This window comes from Haliotis rubra, unplaced genomic scaffold (assembly GCF_003918875.1).
Source record: "Haliotis rubra isolate DU_JTF1 unplaced genomic scaffold, ASM391887v1 Scf254, whole genome shotgun sequence".
Taxonomy (NCBI): Eukaryota; Metazoa; Mollusca; class Gastropoda; order Lepetellida; family Haliotidae; genus Haliotis; species Haliotis rubra.
In genome coordinates, this window is record NW_025766603.1 from 219981 (window position 1) to 246070 (window position 26090).

General features: G+C 42.2%; 1 protein-coding gene across 1 annotated transcript in view; it reads right to left on the bottom strand.

Annotated features, from left to right (window-relative positions):
* Positions 1-26090, bottom strand: part of LOC124279651 — a 93325-nt gene that overhangs the window by 53135 nt on the left and 14100 nt on the right. Inside the window, exons 2-3 of the mRNA XM_046715488.1 lie at positions 18456-18721; positions 14447-14638 (exon numbers count right to left, since the gene is read on the bottom strand). Coding sequence (XP_046571444.1) covers positions 14447-14638; positions 18456-18721 — 458 coding nt within the window. The remainder of the gene's footprint in view (positions 1-14446; positions 14639-18455; positions 18722-26090) is intronic.

Here is a 26090-nt window from a genome sequence, read left to right on the forward strand (position 1 = left end):
ACCGAGTGTCCTCGCCAGTGGTCGACCGAGCCTCAAGGAGTTTCTTCCGTTGTTGATTAACACCACTGTACCGTTTGAGTCGTTCATCTTGAGTTCGGCTCCCCAATGGTTTGAATACCTCATCGCTTAGAGAGCACACGCGGCTGTAGTAACCATCAATTATCTTGTTGCTAGCGCCACCTACGAACAGTTTATTGTTGCTAAGCGTTGATGTTAGTCCATCGTGGTAGGTAGGTTATATCGCACAGTGCTGCTTCGAGTTGACCCGACGTGTTATCGATCGCGTGCGTCAGCTGAACGGCCTCGCCGCTCGTTATTCCTGGAAGTGTTATGTACATGTTATATAAACTCATTATATAATAGTTTTAAAACATGAAGATCGTGGTCGCTGATGGATTGTATTTCAACGCCCAGTTCATAGATGTATTCGATAAGTATAAGTTTTCGGTGACTAACGTTAAGACAGTGCACGCTTGGTTCAACAACCCGATGCAGTTCTGGCAGAATCAACTCAACTTCGCCGTGTGGTGCTTCTACAACGGGGTGTGGTGTATCCGACACTCGGCGTGGACGCTGAGTCAGTCTGTGTTCACGTTTCACGTGTACTACCAGGTCAGGCGTATCCTCAAAGAGATCAGCTCCACTCTCACAGGAAAAAGCGTGGAATGCAGTAAACAACCAGTACGATAGACGGGCCTACGAACGTATTTGCAACGAATTCGGAATCGACACTAAAACGGATTGGCGTTTGCCGGGACCGAACCACGGATTGGGTATTCCTATCGTTCACAACATGCCTCTCGTGGAAGCCAGCGAGAAGTTGAAAGAATGGGGTGGTGAAACGTATGCGAATGCTTACGTCACAACAAACGAGTGGGATGACCGTTACATGGCATTCGACGACAGCAAGGATTACCGAGTTTGGAGGTTCGAGCAGGGGGGTGATTGGAAAAAATTCATGTTGGAATCGAAAGGGTATACTCGTGCCGGCACCGAACGCTTGAATGACTCGATTCGAACGTACGTGTGGGCACTGTTGGGTGCGCAGACGCAAACGCGTTCCAATATACTAGGTAAGGGGACTGCTTACGACGCTCAGAAACAGTTCGTTGTCAATGTTGAGGATGCTATCAATGCTCCAGTTGATCTCCCGAGTGCCATCAAACGCTACCAAGACGTGTTGGAATACGCCAGGTCGAAAGTCGACTACGTGTTCGACGTGGGACTGTACATGGCTCCGAGCGATATGCAACTGAGAATAAAAAGTGGTGGGCTACAACAACGAAATAATTGTAGCCACGGCGGACCAAAAAAGTTGGCGTCAACCACCGATGTCAACGTCCCCCGTCCAACCACCCCCGACCGGTGAAACGAGTATAGTGGCACCACCCCCGGAGCCTAGGGTTCAACCAACAGCCCCTCTGGGGGTGACTCCACACGTTCTGGAGCAGCACATCGATAATAAAACAGCAATGGTGGTTGGTGGGGTGGCTTTGGGTATTATTTGGTTAAAAATTTCTTAGCCGCTACGTACACCAGACCCGCCACGGCTACGATGGCTGCCCACAGGTTTTGACTAAGCCACGTGGCAGTTTTAGCCAGAGCGCTCAGCAACCACGAGACGATGCTACCCAGGATGCCAGGCAGGGCTTCGGCGGCCTTACCAGCCAGTTTAGCTAGAGTTTCCCCTAGTTTTTTAATCCACTCTCTGACACCACCACCACCACTTGGGGGTGTGGGGGTACCACCACCGCCGGCAGGTGTCAGTGACACCACCAGGGTAGATATGATGAAGCCTAATGCAGTCAGAATGCTGGCGATGGTGATGCCTTGTTCACGGAACAGGATTCGGATCCTGTCAGCTAACGTGGTGTCTTGGTGGAGGGCTCGATCAACGGTTTCCCGGACACGGCTGACCTGGGATCGAAGCTGGTCTCGGAAGGAGGATGCCGTTTCCAGCCGGGTCTTCCTTTCCTCTTCCAAATTACGTATTCGTTCCTCGATGGTGGCTTTCAGAGACTTCGTCCTCCGTTTCACCGAGTTTGACCTTTTCATGGGCGATATGGTCGTCTACTCGGCGTCCAGTTTGGCCGTGTTGTTCCACGAGATGGCCGCGAATGGTTTGCATGGCCATGTCCAGCCCCGCAGTTCCCGAGCGGTAAATTCGAATCCGGGTAAGGGTTTGTCATGGTAGGTGGCCAACAGCTTTTCAATGTTATCAGTCATGTCTTGATCCGATGTGGCGCCTGATGTCTTGCAGATCTTGCAGGGGAAGGGCTTTAGGCCGTGCGCCCCGTAATCTATGAAGCCTAGTTCATCAGCGGATAAAGTCACCCCATGGCGACTGCCGAGTGTTGATAAAGCAAGCGGTTCTCTAGTGCGCTTATTCATGAGATCGATCTCTGGGTGAGCCCCTCAATCGCAGCGTGCCCTTGCCATCGACAAAACTTGGAATATTCTCGCCCACGGCTCTACGTAATTTCTATCCTCTTTTAAACCATCATTAAAACCCGTTGGCGGCCTGCTTCACGAAGTTCGTTGCCTTTGCGAGAATGAGGTTTCATCATCCTCGAATGTTAGGGCACTATTATCCCACATATCATCCATAGGTATTTCTTCATGACCACCTTCAGCCATTATTTAGTATTAAAACTTATATATTTCATTTATATAACAAATGCGGTAGAAAACTAGATCCTTTCAGGAGATCGAGAGCCACTAGGTGTCAAAGCCGTGCGTCAGTCGGTGACCATCACCAACAATCCCAGCAAGATAGACCAGAATCAAACGCTGCTGGTTAGATTTCCAAACCTTGGCGCGAATGACCTCATTGTACCAGGCACTGTTAGACTGGCGTTCAACATCACGTTGACCTCCGACAGCGACAAGCCTTGAGCTAGTGCGGAGCGTAGGTCGAGCCATTATCAAGAAAACCACCATCAAGATCACGGTAGCGAGGTGCTGAGTATCGACGATAGCGACGTCTTTCACTGCTACAAGGACCTCTGGAAGCGAGGAGAGCGGCGTCAATGGCGTGTACCAGGGCATCAACAAATCGACCAGGTCGGCGCATTGGGTATGCCTTCCGCGGCAGACCAGTTAGACAAGCTATCGGACGGTGAAAAGGCCATCGCTCAAAGCGTCACGGGAACCGGTTCTGCGTGCCGCTTTCGACTTCGAGTTGCTCCACGGAACGCGCCGTTTTACCAAGCAGCTGGGTGATAGGCTTGAATCACGAGCTCACGTTTAGCGACTACAGCAAAGTAGTGCGTGCGCGAGCGGTGATGAGGCTAGTTACGCCATAGACAACATCTCTCTGGAGTTCGACATGGTCACTAACCCGGAGCTGGCAAGGCAGGTTCGAAACCAGTATTTTCGGGTAATGTGGCCATCCTATACGATCGTATACTGAGGCATAGATCCATCGATGCGGGATAAGGCGACACTGTGTGGAATATCAACCTGAACGTGCGGCGCGCGATCGATGAAAGGCATCCTAGTCGTCCCGTGGAGGATTACGAACCGTTCGGAGGGACGAGAAGTTTTCAACCCGAGATCGAAAGGTGGAAGTGACTATAGAGGCGTGCCCAACCAGCTGTTTAGTCATGGTATGCGTGCGTACCAACAGTGGGATGAGATAAAAAAGCTGCCGAGCAAACATCCATATATAGCCAAAGACCTGGACCTATCCTCCGTGCAAATCGGCGAATACTTAACTAACAAGTACAGCTGTGGTTGGACATGCGATCCACGGATGGCGATAAACTACACGGTAGCGGCCGTAGAATAGACAATGGCAGCGAAGGAATTACTATCCAGATTACCAAGAAGGCTCAACCCGCTGGCAAGTTGAAATTATATCTGTACGTTATTATGGACGTGCAACTTAATATAGACAATGGGAGATTCGTGCAAGCCATTTACTGATTTGCCCCGCGACCCACACTGCGCCATAGTGTGCGGGCAGACTGGCTGTGGGAAGACCGTTTTCGTGTTGGATATGTTGGAGGGGTACTACAGGGATGTGTTCGACCACATCGTTATCATGTGTCCTACTCTGAGCATGAATAAAACGTACACGGAAAGACCTTGGGTGATGACGGACCCTGACGTACACAGAGTCGATCCGGGGCCACGTCTACAGGACTGGTTGAAAGCTTACCATATGAAATTTAAAGGGGAGTCGACGTTGTTTATACTGGACGACTGCAGCGCTAATCGCGAGATAACAAAAAAGAGAGATATGCTATCGTACCTGGCCTTCTCTGGCCGACACGCAAAGCACAGCGTCTGGGTGCTAACGCAGAAGTTCAACTCGGTGTTGAAAGACCTCAGGGAGCAGACGCGATGGGTTGCCTTATTTCACTGCAAGGACAGGGATTCGTTCGAAGAGTGTTTGAGAGAGAACGATGTGATGAACAAATTAGAACGGGAACGGGTGAAGAAACAGCTAGCTGAAACTAAACACGCTAAGCTCGTGCTTAAGACAGACCAACCAGTAGCCTATAGTGTGTTTTAGCTTAGCAATGCTTAGTAAATTTTTAACAATGCTTAGCAAAGCTTAGCAATGCTTAGTATAAATACTTAGCATTTAGTTATAGTTATGGTATTTGAAGTGCTCGTCGTGTGCAACTTAACTTTCATTTCTCTGTGTTTCGCTTATATAGGTATATTATATTGTTAAAACTAAAACTTACTTATCATATTTATGGGATGGAGTGTGAGGAGTTGCTAGAGCAACTGTTGGTACCCAAATACAGGTGGATGATGATAAGCGAGGAGAAACTGGTGGCGTTGGCTGTTGGTGGCAAAGCCAAACATTACTTTGAGAGTACACTCGGATAAAATTCACAAAATGTCAGCGAAGAAATCGATAAACTGTACGCTAAATACGAGACTAGACTAGGTGCAGAGATGACAAAGACAATAGGATCGGCTATGACCCAGATATACACTGGTATTGCGTCATACTTCCTTCCCATCCCGGGCGTCGACTTTACCTGTGGGAAGACTTAGAGAAAGACCCTTTTATCGAACCGCGCCTTGAGCTCTATTAGCTGCGAGCTGTACCACAAATACGGTATGTTGTTAGCCCGGTGACGGCGGCGATTATCACAGCAAAGCATTGTCAATTTGAGAGGAAAAATAATAATAATAGTATAGATGGATGCTGCACAGGAGACCCCCAAGGAGGAGACCCCTTCAGAGGAGACCCCACCCCAACTGGAGGAGACCCCCTCACAGGTGACTGTGAACCCTCCCACAGTCACCAGGCAGAAGAATCCTAAGAGAGTAGCTGCCGGTAAAAAAACGGTGGTGTAACCAACATAAAATTATCAGGGTGACTCACCCGGAGCGACTCTTGTTGGTTGTATGCGCAACTGCTGCCGTGGCTATCTCGTGGTTATATACACGACGCAGTGAGGAACCCCCACAATTAGAGGTCAACCCGCATATCATGTTATAATTTAATATATTTATATCATATACATAATGTCTGAGGGGAAAACGTTCGTCAACGACGCATACCACGCCACCGTGGTCGCCAGTCTAGCCGTAGGATACGCTCGGTTGACCAAAATGGTGCTTAAACAACCAACTATCAAGCTAGATTTCAACCTTCAGGATATGGGTATGCTAATAATGAACCTTGGTATGGCGATGGCCACAAAAGACATCCTAGTAAAACAAGGAATAATACCTGAAGATATTATGAAATAAATATAAGGATGGCTACGATTGCTATGATGGTCGGTGGTGCGTTAGTGAATGCCCTGGCATTTTCCGGGAGTAATTTCCTCTTCTCTAAACTACGAGAGTCACACGCGGCTGAAATACAGGCGGAGAGGAAGCGGCACGATCTCGCTATTGAGAACTTACAAATAGCACAGGCCGAGTACGCTAAACAACGCCTCCAGCGGATCGATTACATTAACGAACAACTCAGGCGTGAAAACCATGCCGTTCAAACATTCCACGATGTCGACGACGCAGCGAGACAATACTACTTATTAACTGGTAAACGATTGGAGCCACTACAGAAGCCAACACTCGCTCAGTACTACACACCATCCAAGGGACAAATGGACCGTGAACTGACTTTCATAGCGCTGGGTGTAGCGGCGACTGCTTTGGTTGTGAAACAATTAGACTAATACACATATAAATATGTTAACATGTATAGATGTGAATACATACTTATGGGGAAGACCGAGACCTGTGGTAGGGTATGCGGTACTCATGGGTACTGTTATTCCCACATGGGAAGTCCCAACTACTCGTGTTCTGTGTGTGGTATAGGAGTCAAAGGACACTATTGTTTATGTAAAGCTCACGGGGCTAACGTAGTCAGACATCACCTCATCTACGAGAATAAAAGGCCTACATAAAAGAGCGTGAGGACGATTTCTCAAGATAGACCCCAATTAGAGATTATTACACACTTACGTATAGATATGTTTGTGGAACTTGATCCCATTGAAGACATTGAATCTCAGGTAAAAAACATACTCAAAGATAAACTGAACTTCAGATTTCAGGTAATATTGAAAATGGTATGGATTAAAGATGGTGTTAAGTATACTCGTCCCTTCGTATGTGTGGGGACCATCACGACTCAACACCAGATAGATTGTTTTACAAGTATATCGGAATACCTGCTAAACTTCAAGAAATACTATATCAAACAGTGTGAGCACTGGATCGAAACAACCCATCTAAAAAAAATAGTTCATTGGGGTGACGGAGAGGATATATGATTTTTTACATTTACGGCGGCCCAATTAGACATTAATTCCTTAGGTGTGTACGCAATTATGAATACTATACAGTTCGTACGCACTGAGCGCGCTGTAGGTAAGTATTTAAGAGGCTGGCGCATGCGCGTTGATAGGAATATAGATGTCTCAGATATTAAGCCCTGATAGATGATAAAATAAAACAGGAACTAGCCAGTCTTGGAAGTATCAAATTTCAAATCACAATTAAAATGACACTCGAAAAGAACGTGGGGGATGTTACCGAGTATGTTCAGCCTTACTTCCGGGGTAAACAAGAGGTCGTGACCCAGATAGAGACTATAAACACATCGATCGATACTAGTTTTCAGCAGATACAGGAATACCTAGAACGCTACACACACTTGGGATCCGGGTGGGCTGTAGATAAAATCGATATTGTCTATCTAGACATAGCTAACTACGTGCCGTTCAAAGGCGGGTCATACCTAGACTTGCCTCCATACTATAAGAAAAAAAAGGCCATTGTAAACGTTAAGAATAGAGGAAACGATTGCTTGAGATTAGCTATCAGATCAGCCTTGTTTCCAGCTGACACTCATTCAGACAGGCCTTCTAGTTATCCCCAAGACGATGGACTCAACTGGGATGGTATAGATGAACCAACCACCATATCTCAGATCACTAAAGTAGAAAAACAGAATAATCTAGCTATAAATGTCTTTGGACACGAAGACGACACAACAATAATACACAGACTCAGCTCGTTGGTGGGAAAGGGGGGGAACGTTATCAATATATTCATGATCCAACGAGGTGAAAAGTATCACTACACGTGGATAAAACATTTCAATCGGTTGTTACACGACCAGTCAAAACACAATGGGAAAAAACACTTTTGTATGCGATGCCTGCACGGTTTCAGCCGAGCTGATTTATTAGAATCCCACCAGGAGTATTGTCAAGGTGTGGGACAGACGGCTATACGCATCGACATGCCCGAGGAAGGTGACAATATCCTAAAATTCTACAACCACAAGCACCAAATGTCTGTTCCTTATATTATATACGCCGACTTTGAAGCATTGGTCAAACCTGTTACAGGCGGAGCTGTTGGGGATACCCACAATGCTCTACCCACAGGTGAGAGCTTCACATACAAAACACAAGAGCATGAAGCATGTGGGTTTGGATACATAGTCGTCCGTTGTGACGGTGAAACGAAATCTCCCGTGGTGTACAGGGGTCCTGACGCGGTTGAAAGGTTTCTAAAGTGTTTGAAGGAGGAAGAAGAAAATATTAGGGAAAAGTTGCATAGAATCGCTCCCATGCGTATAACGCAAGCCGACAGGCTAGCTCACTCCCGTAGCATTAACTGTCACGTGTGTGACTCACCACTTAACGGTGATTCGGTGAGAGATCACTGTCACATAACCGGTAAGTATAGAGGCGCCGCTCATAACGAATGTAACCTCAAGCTTAGAATCAACCCTAAAACAATAAACATTCCCGTTGTCTTTCACAACTTGAGAGGGTACGACTCTCACTTAATCATGCAGGCCATCGCGAAAATCGATGGTAATATAACGTGCATTCCCAACAACATGGAGAAATATCTCTCTTTCAGCTTAGACGGACTTAGGTTCATTGACTCGTGTCAATTTCTATTGTCGTCATTAGCCAGCCTGATCAAAGCCAACGATACCTTCCCTATCACCGATCGATACACAGACGCCGAGACTAGATCTCTGCTTATGAGAAAAGGTGTGTATCCCTATGAGTACATGGATAGTTGGACTAAGTTCGCCGAGACCAGACTACCCCCCATCAGAGAATTTTACAGCAATCTGACAGACTCGGAAATATCCGAAGACGATTACTCGTACGCTATTAATGTATGGAATAAACTTGGTTGTAAAAACCTGGGTGACTATCACGATCTGTACTTGAAGATGGATGTACTACTATTAGCCGACGTGTTTGAGACATTTAGGAGGACATGTATCAAACAGTATAAACTAGATCCAGCATGGTATTACACCAGCCCAGGCCTGTGGGTGGGATGCCTTGCTTAAAAGACCCGAGTTAAGTTGGAATTGTTTACTGATTATGACATGCACCTGTTCATTGAGAAAGGTTTGGCGAGGTGGGATCTCCATGGCAACCAAACGATACGCTAAAGCAAATAATCAATACGTGAATGGCTACGACCCTAGCAAACCAACCAATCACATTCTCTATCTCGGCGCAAATAACCTATATGCGGATGGGCCATGAGTCAGTATCTACCAACAGGGGATTCAAATGGGTATCATCCGATTTCGATATTATGAGCATCGGCGGATTCGAACAAAGGTTATATCCTCGAGGTTGACTTAGAGTACCCCAAGGCATTACACACATCACACAACAGCTACCCCCTGGCCCCCGAACGTATGAGAGTTAACCCAGACTGGATGTCTGAATACCAACATAACTTGTTAGATAGGCGGGTGACGGGCGTTGAAAAACTCGTGCCCAACTTAATGAATAAGACCAAATACATCGTACACTATCGCAACCTGCAGCTGTACCTGTCGTTGGGTATGAAACTGGTCAAAATACACAGGGTGCTCGTGTTCAACCAGAGCCCCTGGATGGAGCCTTACATCAGAATGAACACGGACCTCCGAAAGCTTGCTACCAGTGACTTTGAGAAAAACTTGTATAAGCTCATGAACAACTCGGTATTCGGTAAGACGATGGAGAACCTGAGGAAACGCGTGGACGTGAAGCTGGTTCGGTCGAATGAGGAGGAAAAACTCAGGAAGCTGATCGCTAACCCTGCATTCAACCGTAGTAAGATATTCGATAACGACCTGGCTGCCATACACATGAAGAAAAGTCACATAATATTAAACCGGCCTGTTTACGTTGGGATGAGCATCCTCGATTTATCCAAACACCTGATGTATGACTTTTATTACAACGAGCTGAAGAAACAGTACGATGACAGGTGTGAAGTGCTATACACTGACACAGATTCCCTGCTGATGGAGATTCGAACCGAGGACGTGTACGATGACATGGCAAAACACCTCGATTTGTCGACACCAGCGATTACCCTAAGGATCATGCCATACACGGCACGGTAAATAAAAAAGTCCTCGGCAAGATGAAGGACGAGTGTGCTGGCACGCCCATCGACGAATACATCGGTTTAAGACCTAAGATGTACTCTATCTTGAAGGCCGACAATAGTGAGATCCGGAAGGCTAAGGGCGTCAAAAAATACGTTGTTAAACAACACATCAAACACACCAGATTCAAGGAAGCCCTGTTCAAAAACCCGTACCTTTAAACATAAAATGAACACACTTAGAAGTGATGGGCATAGGATATACGGGCTGACTATAAATAAAACATCATTATCCCCTATGGATACCAAACGTTGGATAGCTATTGATGGAATAAACACGTATGCGTATGGACATGAGAAAATTGAGCCAAGAACATAGATATATATGTCACGGAACCAGAAAAAGTTTGAGGATATTTACTATAGCCCGCGTGGATATTGGAAAGGAGCAAGCGCTGTAGATAAGCTGACTAAAATAACACGAGTACCCCAGGAGGAGGTCAAAGCGTGGCTTGAAAAACAAGCACTTTGGCAGATATATTTACCACCACCACGCTATGTGCCTAGAAGGAAGTTTGGTATTAATATAACTAATAACGTTCACCAAGCAGACCTACTATTTTTACCTCACGATAGGGTGAGACGTAAAACCTACAAGTATGCCCTGACTATCGTGGATGTAGCCAGCCGGTATAAGGAAGCTGAACCATTGACCACGAAAGACTCGAATCAGGTGGCTCAAGCCATGGAGCGATATACAAGCGCCAGTCCACTGACGTGGGCCTACTGTATTGCAAGTTGACCCTGGTCGAGGAGTTCATGGGTGTTGTATCACAGTTGCTGGCTAAGCGCGATACAAGGGTTAGGCGTGGTACTGCCGGAGCCCATCGCAGAGTCAAGCTATAGTAGAGAGATTTAATAGGACTTTGGCTGGCGTTTATTTGGGTATCAGTAATGCGCTCAGGAAATAAGTCTAAATAAACCCAACACCGAATGGGTCGCGCGGCTCCCTAAGGTGGTGTCGGCAATCAACCATGAAATCACACGACTCACTGGCAAGACACCGGCAGACGCTATCAAACTAAAATCAGTGATAGCCGAACCAGCTGCTCCATCACGGGTTGGTAAGGAGAAACAGATACCCGACCGAGCTCTCGTGAGGTATCTATACCAACCGGGAGAACATGAGGGTGATAGTCGCAAGCGTGCCACCGATCCTATATGGTCAGTCAAAACTTACAATATAGATAAGGTAGACATCAAAGCCGACGAACCTACCTTGTACTATTTAATGGATGGCCCCGGCAGAGGGTTTGTAAGAGAAGAATTATTAATCATACCGTATGATACAGTATTACCTCCCGTCAACACGACATAGAGGCAAGATACCCGGTGGAGTTCGTATCCCACTATAGTAGAGGTAATGGTAAGGGTCCCCAACAAAGTCTTATTTGTGAAATAAAGCTTTGTAGAGGGGTAGTAGAGGGTAATGGGAAGGGTCCGACTAAGGCTTCATCTATTAAATGAAGCTTTAGATTACCCTGGTCCAGAATTCTCATTCTGTCTACTACTCATTATGTAATTACACAGACAGGCAGGTGTGATACTTGAACACATGGCATGTTATGATGTCTGTTGATTGCAAAATGTTATACACAAAAAATGAGCATGTATTTACAAAACCGCACTTTCTATATATACACACACATTGACCCGTGAAGGCGGCATCTGCTAATGAACCAGCCGTTACACTTGAGTGCACACCCACCCGCTCTGACTGGGTTCGGTATCCCGGCTGCTTCGTTTCGAGGGAGGTAAACCCAAGTACAAAATATTGCACTTTTAATTTGCGATTATACACTTATAATTTTGTTTATTTGTTTTTTCATAATCAGCAATGCATATTATATGTCATGAAGAAGTGATAATTGTGTTTTAATTATGTTTGATTTTTTGGTTGCATGTGACCTTTAAGGAAAAGCATGATAAATATGCGGACCTCGCCTTTGAAATGTCTCGCTTGCATCCCAAGTACACTGTCGTCAGGCTCCCCATTGTTCTCGGTGCCCTTGGTTTGGTACCTCCTGATCTCTTGGCGCAGATCAAGAGAGTGCCTGGGTTCTCCACCGGGAGTACAGCCCTTCTGACACTCTGGGTAATGCAGAAGGCTGCAGTGTTGGGGAGCCTTCATATTCTCCGGAAAGTTCTTGGTGGGTTCGACTAGGCAGCGTTTCCTGGGAGAAGTCCCATTCGCTGTCTGGGCTGCGTGTAGAGGGGACAAGGGCCCTGAGCTGATGATGAGCCTTACCAGCCTGACTGTGCCAGGATCACCCAAACCCTCTCTGCTGCATACTATCTTTAATCTGTAAAACATAATAATAATAATAATAATAATAATAATAATGCTAATTGTTGCTCCTAGAATCCAACGCGATGCTGTTCTCTGGTGTTACATTATTACCCTGACGGAATTGTACTTTCAAAGCTGCTACAAAGCGCTAAGCGCGACCGTATAGGTCCGTACACCCGCTTTTCAGGTACCAATTTTAAACAGCTGGGTGGACTGAGTGCAATGTGGACGAAGGGACACAAAACAGTATGAGACCCAGGTCACAAATTTTGGTGTCTCCACCGGGATTCGAACCCGGGCCTTTGGCGTGAAAGGCCAGCATGCTAACCACTACACCACTGTGCTCCACATGTGGGTTCGAATCCCGGATGGGACTCAACCCAACAAAAATACTAGAATCTGTACTTTACAAAGAAAATGTAATCCCAAATATAACACATGTTACATTTCACCGCTTTCTAACTGGCATTGTATATTATAGCTTTCGGCCGTGGGAGCCGCGCCAATAAACACTTATCAGAGGCCTAGGGTACACAAAGTCCGCAATCTAGACTACCAGTTGTCCGACTTCCACTTTGTGGAAGCCGCGGTGGCTGAGCGTTCTAGGCGTCTGGCTTTGTGTGTTGCGATTAGGTGCCTGACTCTGAGGGTGTGGGTTCGAATCCCGGATGGGACTCAACCCAACAAAAGTACTAGAATCTGTACTTTACAAAGAAAGTGTAGTCCCAAATATAACACAGTTTAAAATCATTCATACATTATATGAATTAATTTAAAATTTCAATTCTATTTTACATTAAATGAAGAACTCTTTGAATTGATTCATAAACATTCAACACCATTATTTTATCCTGTATGTACGTAGGGGATGTGGCTACAAATATTCTATGAGGAACTCCTATTAAAATCATATGTGAAGCCTTGGTTTCATAACCTATCAGCTACTCACCTAAGCAAACATAAATATTTCTTTTTTAAATCCTGAAAGTTCATCAAAGTTGTATGAATTCCAACTGAGAGCGCACTCTTAAAGAAATCTAAATGGATGTTTCCTCATGTAACAAGTCACACAAAAATGTCTATCTGTCCAGATTTGATCCCAGTATATCTGTGCATCGACATTTCGCGCCATTGTTGGTGCAAGTGTAGTTGCAGCCAGTTTCAGTATAAGTTCAACTAATGTACTTTTAGCATTCAGAACAACCACCTAGACGCGTAAAATGTCAAACAGCTGTTCACTGAATTTCGAATCATTTGCTTCTCTATAAACGATGGAGTCTGACCATCAAATAGCATTACAAATGGCTCTTGCAAGCATTGCTTGCAGGCAAAGACCGGTTTCTAAGTGAGTGAGTTTGATTTTATGGCGCTTTTAGCAATGTTCCAGCAATATCACGACAGGGGACACCAGAAATGGGCTTCACACATTGTACCCATGTGGGGAATCGAACCCGGGCTTCGGCGTGACAAGCGAACGCTTTAACCACTAGGCTATCCCACCGCCTTGGTTTCCAAGGGCCTATTGTAACCTGGGAGCACCACAGAGGGGAAATTGCAACTGCAGTGACTCAAGTCCACTTCCAATGAATGCGGACACATGTACATACTTAAGCTTGCCATGTTGGCGTCCTTACAACATATTTACTGAAAAAGAGAAAACATTCGGCTTCTCAATTCAGAAGAACGTGCTGTGACCGAAACACACATTACAAACAAACGTATGTTTTTTCTTTTTTTTTTTTGGGGAGTAATTATCTTTTCATTTCAGAAAACCCTGTTACAAATTGGGGTAGAAGCCCCATCAATGAAGGGGAAAGAGATTGAAGCAACAGGCTTCTGTTTTTTGTTTTTGTTTTTGTGTTGTTTAAAGACTTTAGATAGACAAGCACATTGCACTCACTCACACATTCACACTGATATTATAGGTAGCAAATGAAATTAAAGTATATAGTATATAAGGAAAAATGACTAGCACATGATGGATAAAATGACACTTTGATGTTATATACTGTGATATAGATTTGGCTGAGAAGTTTGATATGGTGTAATACCGATGGCTTGGAGTGTACTACTGGTAAACAAGAGCATGATATAACATCCATTTTTGACAGAATTTAATGCTTTCACTTTTAGAGAAATATCTTGTTTTCTCAATCTTGTACCAATTATGAGACTGTTGAGTGAGACAAACAAACGTTAATGCGCATCCATAACTGGTCACACACTTCATCATTAACTTACGAGAGGACTGTTTGATCGTCGCAACTGTGTAGTCATACTTCTCTTTGCTATCTACTGTTGCGAGTCGAAAGTTCCTGAGCTTGCAAAACGATTTGGATGAAGCCCAGTTATTCAAACCATCGTTACTCCTGATGCTGAAGCAAGCTTTACTGATCCTGCTGTAGATAAACCCCTCTCTGAAGGAGCAGTCTCCTGAAACAGAAATAAGTGAGTGGTTTGGTTTTACGCCGCTTTTAGCAATATTCCAGCAATATCACGGTCGGGGACACCACAAATGGGCTTCACGCATTGTGCCCATGTGGGAAATCAAACCCGGGTCTTCAGTGTTACGAGCGAACGCTTTAACCACTAGGCTACCCAACCGCCCCGAAACCCAATGAGCCAGTGTCATAGCTGAAAACATCTAAACCATTCAGAAGGAAAACAGGAATATCAAAATTTCTAGTCGAAATTGGTCTTTAGCATGCTAACAATCCATGAACCGTGATGTTGAGGAAATTGCAAGTCTTCAGTATGAACCAAAAGAGGAAAGTCAATGGCGCCAATGGCGCCGTGATTCCAGGTGATGGACTATAAGCTGTTTTCTACTTTAACATTCCTAGGACCTTAACATTGCGAGGCAAATGATTACTGTTTCAGTGAGTAAGCTTTAACGAACCATTGATTTATCTACAATGCCAGGAAGATCGTCTTGATAAGCCAAATGGTTAAAACTTTCGCTCATGGGAACTACATGTGAAGCTTATTTCTTGCGTCCCCTGTAGTGAAAATTCTTAATATTAAAAAAAAAACATGTTATATAATTATGGATTACACTTTCTCAGTAAAGTAAAGTAAGGCACTTCATCGCCAGCGCAAAAAGTCAGGCATCCGCTGTTGATTAGGTGTCTGACTCTGTAAGTACGGGCTCGAATCTCGGTTGGGACACAACCCAACAAAAGCACTATAATCTGTACTTTATTGAGAAATTGTAACCCCAAATATAACGTGTTTTGTTTGAACATTGCTAAAATGACAATACTCAGTCATTCAAATTTCCAATGTTTATACGTGTTGTGTCTGACTAAAGGTAAATGTGCACTTCAATATATTCCCAGAGAAAACAGTTGTTCTTCGAATTGCTCGAAATTGGCAAGAAGCATGACATATTCGAAGAAATTGTTCACTTTAAAAGGGGAGACAACCAGACGCTCATTATTAAGTGCAGTAATCAGGGGGAAAATACCTGTATACATCCTACTGAAATATGCCTGGGGGGAAGTAGTGAGTGAGTGAGTTTAGTTTTACGCCGCACTCAGCAACAATCCAGCTATGTGGCGGCGGTCTGTAAATAATCGAGTCTGGACCAGACAATCCAGTGATCAACGACATGACCATCGATCTGCGCAATTGGGAACCAATGACATGTGTCAACCAAGTCAGCGAGCCTGACCACCCGATCCCGTTAGTCGCCTCTTACGACAAGCATGGGTTACTGAAGATCAATTCTAACCCGGATCTTCACGGGTTCGGGGAAAACAACAGATGGAGAGCTATAGATGTGGTTCAGTCTGGCACCTTGCAGCATGATGCTGCTCGCCAATTCAACACCCAAAGAAACACCATTTGGCACTTATGGCGACGTTTACAGCTAAACAATCAAGAAATAGACTGTAAAGGTGATGGCTACTGACGACGACCTAGCGTCATGACAGAAGGATTTAAACCATGCACCACCGACACAGGACTCGGCCATTTTCGATGCCAGAACATCGACATCTCCAGTGGAGCAGACTACAAATGCGATGGGGAGTACTTGGGTAGATGAGGGTTCACTTCACCGATGAGTTAGGTTTCCGTCTTTACAAAGCTGACGGCAGGACACGCGTCTCTAGACGCACAGGTGAATGTTACATCAGGCCATGTCTTTTGGGACGGATTCGTTTGGAGGTGGACTGTGTTGGGATAACAGCAACAGCAGGAACGCCAGTGATTGCTATTGAAGGGAACTTCAAAACTGTCGGGTACCCAGATGAGATTTTGTAAATGGCAACTTTACTATATTTGCAACAGAACTGCCGTGGAGTTTCGTTTGCTAGACCACTAGGGATGTGTATTGGCAAATAAATTGTGTAGCAATATATTGCGATTCAGGTATCCGTATTGGGAACTTAAGTGTTCGACAGAGAGTGACACTAATTGTGCATGTCAATCCTATTTTCTACATTATAAGTCACTAAACATATATGTTATGATTCTGAACATCAGTCTCAAAATTAGGTTGCACAGTCAGGGATTCTATTTTGTCTTTTATACAATTTATAGTATTACAATACCGTATGACGTTTTGTCGATGAATAAGGAAGGAAAACATTTGTTTTAATGAAAGTCTGTGCAGATTTTTATTTCAAACCAAAGAAATAATCACAAAACCTTCATATATCATCTTTGCCCCATATACCAGTTCTCAGAAAAAAATGTTGCAATACGTATTGTTCGGAAGCTTATTTCCATATACCGGTATACAGGTAGTACCGTGCAGTCCTATAGACCACACGTTGCTCGAGTTGTATATGTTGCACTGGTCTGCAAGATACCCTGTTTTGTCAACCATTGAACATGCCTGGCATGGAATGGAGCAACGTTTACGACCTTATCCGAATCCTCCAACAACACTGCGAGAACTTCACCAAATCCTTCCTCAGATATGGAATGATCATTCCCAGGACTTTCTTAGACGTTTCGTGGGTGCAAAGTGTGAGTGAGGTTAGTTTTACGCCACGTGGGTGAAAAGAGGCGAAGCTGCCAGGCCTGCATTAATGCATAAAGTCGACATACCGCTGAACGTGTGAACTTTTGAATCCGGTTGTGGTTCATCTGCCAGGTGAGCTGTTCTTATGGAATGTTGATCGTTACCATACCATATGACATTTGTCTTTCTATGTAATAACATTTCATTCGCCGCAGTCTTACTTTCTACTGGTTCTGCTTGTTGTTTGTGTGTCATAAGAGTGAGTGAGTTTAGTTTTACGCCGCACTCAGCAACATTCCAGCTATATGGCAGCGGTTAGTAAATAATCGAGCCTGGACCAGACAATCCACTGATTAACAGCATGAGCATCGATCTACGCAATTGGGAAATTGTTACAAGGCCTTTTGCATAGAGAGTATAATAAATTCAAAACGTTCGAAACGTTTCAAATTATATCCACGTCAGAAACGAAACAGCAGACTGAAGTCAATTCGGTCTCAATCAACAATGATGGCTTCACAGACTACATATACAAATTCTTGGTTAATTGAACCACATTAATAATTTTTTGGTAACATGTCAAAGCACTTAAATATGAATGTTTTCTTTTTGGATAAAGATCAGTTGTGTTAACAATATAACCAATGTTAACAATATAAACAATGTTAACAATATAACAATATAAACAATGTTAACAATATACACAATGTTAACAATATATACAATGTTAACAATATAAACAAAGTTAACAATGTAAACAATTTTAACAATATATACAATGTTAACAATATATAAACAATGTTAACAATATATACAATGTTAACAATATATACAATGTTAACAATATATACAATGTTAACAATATAAACAATGTTAACAATATATACAATGTTAACAATATAACAATATAAACAATGTTAACAATATATACAATGTTAACAATATATACAATGTTAACAATATAAACAATGTTAACAATATATACAATGTTAACAATATAAACAATGTTAACAATGGATCCGCTTTCTATATATACTGGACAAAATATGTTAGGGATATTGGTATTTTTATGATTGATATTATATCAATGTGTCAATGAATAAATATATCATTATTCATAATTTCAAAATTTACATACATCCCTAACTGTTTTGTCCAGTATATTTCAAAGAGCCAGTCATGTATCATTCCGCATCATTCGGCTACCATCAGACCAAACAGAGGACCACAGAGTGAAGCAATAAATATCTTTATGCTTACCTGGGCTAAAATACCTACCTTCATCGTAAACGTAATACTTCATTCCTGGACTGTCAGTGCCGTCATCCGGGCTGAAAAAGATGACGTCATGGAGACTACAGTGTCTTGTGTTCTTGTTGTGGAAGAAAGAAACGCATGCTTCAATCTCTGAACAGAGCTGAGCACAATGTACCATGCTTCTGGTGGACCCATTCTTAATGATCCTGCTAGTTCTGATCTTGTCCTTGTAGTCCCCAAGGTGGGCGAATTTGAGATGCTGCACACTTGCCTCGGACAGCTGTAACCTGGAACAGATGATATGAAATTACAGCACATTAAATTTGTAACTTATAACGAAAACTGATGGATATAGTGCACTGTGTGTGTGTGTGTGTGTGTGTGTGTGTGTGTGTTTTTGTCCCGATCCCTTCTATATTTTTATCGAAATTCACATATACTACTGGAATAAAGTAACTGTGCATTATTTGATGTTATGCCATCTGAAACATAATCTTAAATTTAGAAGTTCCATCAAAGATATGGATACGAAACCAAATCATCATTTTCAGCCGAGAGGATAAGTCTTGTACTCCCATGACGATTGCTAGAATATTGCTGAGTGCGGCGTTATACAGCAGACAAAACAAAGAAAATATTCACTGCGCATATATGTAGTTGATTTACTTTGTCAATCTCAAATTTGATTAACGTGTAGATTAACGTCGGATTTGGTGACGTATTAATTATGTGCCAGGTTGATCATTATTTGTCACAACATTTTAGTTCTGTTTCTCTGCATCAAGCTAATCATGCGTGTTACCATTGAAGCAGACACGACATCATCCATTGTAGACCTGTCAAGATCCGGGCTAGAACTGATGCTTGTCGAAAGCGGTGACTGACGGGATTGGGTGGTCAGGCTCACTGACTTAGTTGACACGCCATCGAATCCCAATTGCGTAGATGGATGCTCATGATGTTGATCACTGGATTGTCTGGTCTAGACTCCTTTTTTACAGACCGCGGCCATATAGCTGGAATTTTGCTCGTAAAGGTCATACACCAATCAATCAATCAATCGATCAGTCAGTCAGTCAGTTAATCAATCAGTCAGCCAACCAGGTATCAATGCATTTCACTTTTTCCATGACCGACTCTACTTCCTCTTCTTGGATTATTGTTTAACGCCGCGCTCATCAGTATGGCGGCGGTCTGTAAATACTCGAGTCTGGGCCAAACGATCCAGTAATCAACAGCATGACCATCCATCTACATAATTGGGATACGATGACATGTGTCAACCAAGTCAGCGAGCCTGACCACCCGATCCCGTTAGTCGCCTCTTAAGACATGCATGGGTTGCTGAAGACCTGTTCTAACTCGGATTTGATTGAAACATATTTTATTCAATTAAGAAACGGATTGGGCACAAGTTATCCAACTTAAATAAGCCCTCTCCACATAGTTACAAGTGTATATTACAAAAAAGTTCAACAAGAGGCAGACAAAGGGTATAGATATGTACAGAGTTATTTAAATCGTTTAGTGTTATGAATGTAGATATGTACAGATTTAAAAACATTCTGATTTTCACTAAGCGAGAGACCTGCATTGTCATTTAAGATGAGATTAATATCAATACATGCTCTATTATTCACTATATTTTCTAAAGAGGTTAACATTTGTTCTCTTTGAATTATATATAATGGACATTCAAGAAAATAATGAAAAGCATTTTCACAATTATGGCCACACTGACAAAGTGCATCATTTCTAACATTAATTCTGAATAAATCATAATTAAGTGTACTTGTCATATATCTTAATCTTGTATGCAAAACATTTAGTTTCCTTTTCCCATATGAGAAATATACGGGTGCACATTTTTGTTTCACATGAACTGCAGTTTTAAAAGACACAACAGATTTACAGTTTCCGATAGCTAAGGGTATGTTATTCCACAGTTTAATTATTGATGGAAAAAATGATAGAGTCGAATATCGTAGTCTTGTACAGGGTTGAGTGTAATTACTGGAGTTTCTTAATTCATAATTTGTTCGACTACCTACTATAGGAGGGAGTAAATCATAAAGAAAACTTGGAGCAAGGCCTGTATGTATCTTATAAAATAACGATAATTTTTTCACCCTTCTTCTCTCAGATAGTAAATCCCATCCCGTTTCAAAGTATAATGATCTAGAAGAAGCATATCTCTGCAGACCAGTAACTATACGAGCCGCTTCAAGTAACTTTTCTAATCTATTAGATTCTTCAATAGAACACCCGTCCCATACTTCAGATGCGTACTCGAAATGTGGTCTTATGAATACAGTATATATGCTTGACAATGTTGTTCTATTCAGGAGAAACTTTAACTTTCGAAATGCTCCAAACATTTTAGAAGTCTTTTGAACAATACTTTCATTATGATGGTGCCAACCCCCATTACATGAAAATGTTAGTCCCAAATGTTTATGAAAGTCAACTGGTTTTACATGACAATTGTCAAATTTCAAATTAATGTCTGTTTGGCCATCTTTCGTCGTAAATAGCATAGCTTCCGTTTTGTCCGGATTATAAGAAATTAGCCAGTCATTTGCCCAATTACATAATATTTGTAGATTTTCATTCATTATTCTTTCCATCAACTGCTTTTCTTTTGACAAAGCTCCCAGTGACGTGTCGTCAGCGAAAAGCCGAGTTATACAATGTAGTTTATCTGCTATCTCATTTACATACACAATGAAAAGAAAGGGACCTAAAACTGATCCCTGTGGAACTCCTGCTTTTAAAACCAAAGGCTTAGATAACGAGCCATGAACAGAAAGTGATTGATTGCGACCACTTACATAACTATCAAACCAATCAAGTAACTTTCCACTTACTCCGTACCTCTCCAATTTAAGCATAAGCCCTCTGTGCCAAACTCTATCAAAGGCCTTAGATACATCGCAAAAGACCATACAATAGTGTTCTTTGTTATCGAGTGATATACAGATTTGGTTATAAATTTCAACAAGTTGTTGTACAGTAGAGTGGCCTCTCCGGAATCCACATTGATATTTATATAACAAATCATTTGACACGAAGTAATTGTAAATATGTTTAAATACAACTCTTTCAAACAGCTTCCCAACACAACTTATAAGTGAAATAGGGCGATAATTTGATACAATTGAGTGATCACCCTTCTTGAATAGGGGCATAACATTTGCATATTTCCATTGGCTGGGATATACTGATTAAGTAAGTGACATGTTAAATAATATGCACAGTACTGGGCTTATAGACTCGACCGATTTTCTAAGTAACTGATGACTAATCTGGTCTGGTCCAGCAGCTTTCTTGAGAGGTAGACATTTAATTCTGTCGGAGATCTCATTAACTTCTATTATGTTATCTATAACGGCATCCGTGCGCCTGTCAAAATGTGGTATAGATTTGTTATCTGCACCAGTCAGATTAGCAACAGATTCGAAATATTGATTTAACATGTTGGCTTTATCTACATCTGAATAAGCTGATGGACTTTCCTCAATAACACTTCTTTTTAGAACGGGAATAGTAGAAGCGGAACCTGACGTCTTGATCAAACTGCGTAATATTTTCCAATATGATGATTTATTTTCTCCATAAAGCTCGAATAAAAACTCATCAAGATTAGAATAAAAATGTTCTTTTGCATAACATTTCATTTTATTAACTTTATTTCGTTGTTTTTTGTACTTCAAAATATCAGACTCTTTCTGTGTTCTGATGGCTCTTTTCCGTAGTCGATCCCGCTTCCTACTTTCACGTCTAATATTTGAATCATACCATGGTTTGTCATTAGGTCTTATCAGCACAATTCTAGAGGGAATACATTGTTTGGTATAATCATTAAAACGTTCATAAAATGCACAGCAAGTATCATCAACATTAGAACAGTCACTAAACAATGCCAACCAATCAGTATTGCTAGTAAGTGCGTTCAGCTTCTCATAGTCACCATCTTTGTAACACCAGACCTTTCTAGGATATGCAATCTTAGTTGACACATGCACATCTAGGCTGACAAACGTGCCTTTGTGATCACTTATAGTTCTGTCAAAATCGATAACACCACTTTCTACAACCTCAACATCATCACTGACTATAATTGGATCTAGTAGTGTGCTGGTTGTCCTCGTCACCCTAGTAGGTTCTGTTATAACGTTACATAAGTTATTTCTGTTTAGGATATCTGTTAAATTAAGTTTAGATACAGAAAGTAGATTTTTATTCAAATCACCAACAATAGTAACTTTACTTGAAATATCTAAAGCACCTTCGATACTATTATCAAATCTTCCCCAAAAATTAGATGTATTACTTTCTTGTCTATAAACTGTACATAAGATGAGTGGTGTTTGTGGAAGCGATAATTTAACCCAAATGGACTCATCAAATATGTTTTCTAGATTGTAAATTCTATCAAAGCTTAGATTCTTAGAGATATACATCATTACACCACCCACGAAAGAATTTCTGTCTCTTCGTATCAGGTCGTGAAAATTTTCCCAAGCTAAAGTTTCATTATCAACACTTATATCTAGATGGGTCTCAGAGAAACATACTATGTCATATTCAGATAAAAATTCGGACAGATAAGATTGCTTATTACGTATACTTCGTGCATTCAAGTGAAAAATCGACAACATGTTGTCTTTCTGAACAATAGGACCTTGGTTAGGCCCTACGTCACCAGCAAGCTGAAGTAACAATAGAATAATCAAGGTTATGTTGACATTTGTAACTTGTGATTGAAGCAGACACAGAAACGTAAGCGCACAGCAAGCTTTCAATTCTAACAATAGTAAACTGCACATAGCCTCTGCTTCATCACTTAGTAAACTGAAAAGTACATTTTTGTTAGCAAGTAGGATACCGATTTTGAAACATTTCTTGAGATTTCTAGAGCACTTGAGATGTCTGAACAACCCGATCGCCGCACGGTATTGCGTTACGTCATTACCCATAAGGCTTGTTTACTTCGTGTTGATAGATGGTACATGTGCGGATACTAGATCGGGTTATTTGCAGGCATGTCAATGAATATAGTTGTACATGATGGCATGGCAATGCAGGATCGCTCAAAGGTTCTAAAGAAGATAGATGAACATAGAATATATACAGTGATTCAGTGATGGATACAGATGTACACGGAGATATAGTTTGTGGAATATAAAAACCAAAGGTGAGATAAAGAATAGTATATACAAGCAATAATGCAAAACATAAACAAGTAGTGAGATAAACTAACTCGGATCTTCACGGGTCCACATTTTGCACGGGAACTTGTACTTTACTTCATGGTATCAATTGTCGTCTATTTAATATTTAATACAGACAGCACACCTGTTTGTCCATGTGGCCGTGATCCCATTCTTTACTCGTGTCATTGATATTTATCGATTGTGGTTTACACCGAGCTGGAAGAGTTGTTTTCGAATAACAAGTGATGCTAAGGCTTGGTCAGAAACATTGGGTTGGAGTGAGTGAGTGAGGTAGAACTTAACGCCACATCTGTATGATCCCCAGGGAGTTGAGATTGATAATACGACGTGCCGTTGAGATGGACATCCAGTGACCGAGGGAAAAATAAAGCGCCTTTGAGCAGCTGAGCTGGATATCGGCGCTATACAAATGTTAGTATAATAATAATAATAATCATCTGCTAATCTGCATAATTTCAACTGTATAGCTACAAGACCAACTTAACACAGTCCATTACAAGTCCATTAAGTCCTTTATAGATGCAATTTTTAATATACAAATGCAAATATTTCAAGGCAATTTTTATATGCACCTTTTGATGTCTGGACCAGACAATCCAGTGATCAACAACATGACCATCGATCTACACAATTGGGATACAATGACATGTGTTAACCAAGTCAGCGAGCCTGACCACCTGATCCCGTTAGTCACCTCTTACGACAAGCATGGGTTTCTGAAGATCAATTCTAACCCGGATCTTGATGGGTCTACAAAACAGAAAATACACTAGTCTTTTTAAGGTAAGGAGGGGCTTTCAGATTGTATGGTTAGGGCTGGCTATCGATATGAATCACAGAGATCGATAATCGTTAACTATCTATCAATCATCGATGAATATCGGAAAAGTAGGTTTGAGTTAAAAATGCCTGTTACGACGTAAATTGTAATAAAAACGCAAATTGTAATACTTGCAGCAAATCGTAATAAACTTGACGTAAATTGTAATAAAAACGTAAATTGTAATAAAAATTGACGTAAATTGTAATACGCAAATTGTAATAAAAATTGACGTAAATTGTAATAATTTTCGTTGCGGTAAAATGTAATAAATATTTGCGTAAATTGTAATAACAGTTTTAATCACTCGTAAATACGCAGGTGTTTGTTTTTCGTTGCATTTCATACATCAAATAAGCTTGTTAGGGCGATAACTCAAGAAAGAAATGATGGATTTTGTTCAAATTTGGTACCAAGGTGTATATTGGCGAGATTCACCGACACAAGTGAAATGGAGTGACCTTTGAGATAATTTTCAAGGTAACAGCAAAATCTGAGGGTTTTGCCAATATAAAGATTGTTAGCGCGATAAATCAAGAAAGAATTGACAAATCTTAGCCAAATGACTAAAATGATATTCGTCCTGATATATACTCTCACAAAAAAGAAACGCATCATGAAAATAGCAATTTCATGTAGCAATGAATTAAAACGTGATTCATTTTACAAAAGGTTTTGCTCTGTTTATGAGTCCTATGGTGTTTATGTTTTGAAACATCACAACAAAACGCACCATCCGTAAAATACCCGTATTTAACAGCATGATTTTCAATTTCGGCGTGTAGTGTCACGGAATACACAATTCACATGCAATGCACGTGAAAGTTGGGGATCAGATAGTCTCAATGATGGGTATAAAAGGTTGATCGCTGTCTGTCGATTATTCACTGTATTTGGAATATTGTTGACGAACGCAAAATGCCACGTCAAAGTGAAGCCAACCATCATATCGCCATTGGTTTGCTTGAAGCTGGCCAGTCTCAACGTGAAGTTGCCCGACGCATGAATGTTCACCAAAGCACCGTTTCACGGCTCTGGGAGAGATATCGCCGGCAGAATGCGGTAGCAGATGCCCCTCGTAGTGGGCGACCTCGAGCGACCACTGCGGCGCAGGATCGCTACATCCAGGTACATCACCTGCGTCATCGAACACCTACGGTGACCAGTACCGCTCGACAAATACCCGGATTGAGGAGGCTTTCTGCACAGACCGTCAGAAACAGGTTGAGAGAGGCTTGTTTACGTGCCAGAAGACCTTATTTTGGCCCTGTGCTTCGACAACAACATCGTCAACATCGATTTCAATGGTGCACCAACGTTCAGGCCTGGAACCTACCGAATTGGTGTAGAATCTGGTTCAGTGATGAATCACGATTTCTATTGGAACGACGCGATGGAAGAATGCGGGTGTACAGACGTCGACGTGAACGTTTCGCCGACGCTTGCGTTCCCCAGGTGGACAGATTCGGCCGGGAAAGTGTTATGATGTGGGGAGCGATCACCTGCCGTAGGAGAAGTGATTTGGTGATGATCCAGGGCAACCTGATAGCTCAACGGTACTGTGACGAAATCCTACGCCCACACCTCCTTCCAATCATT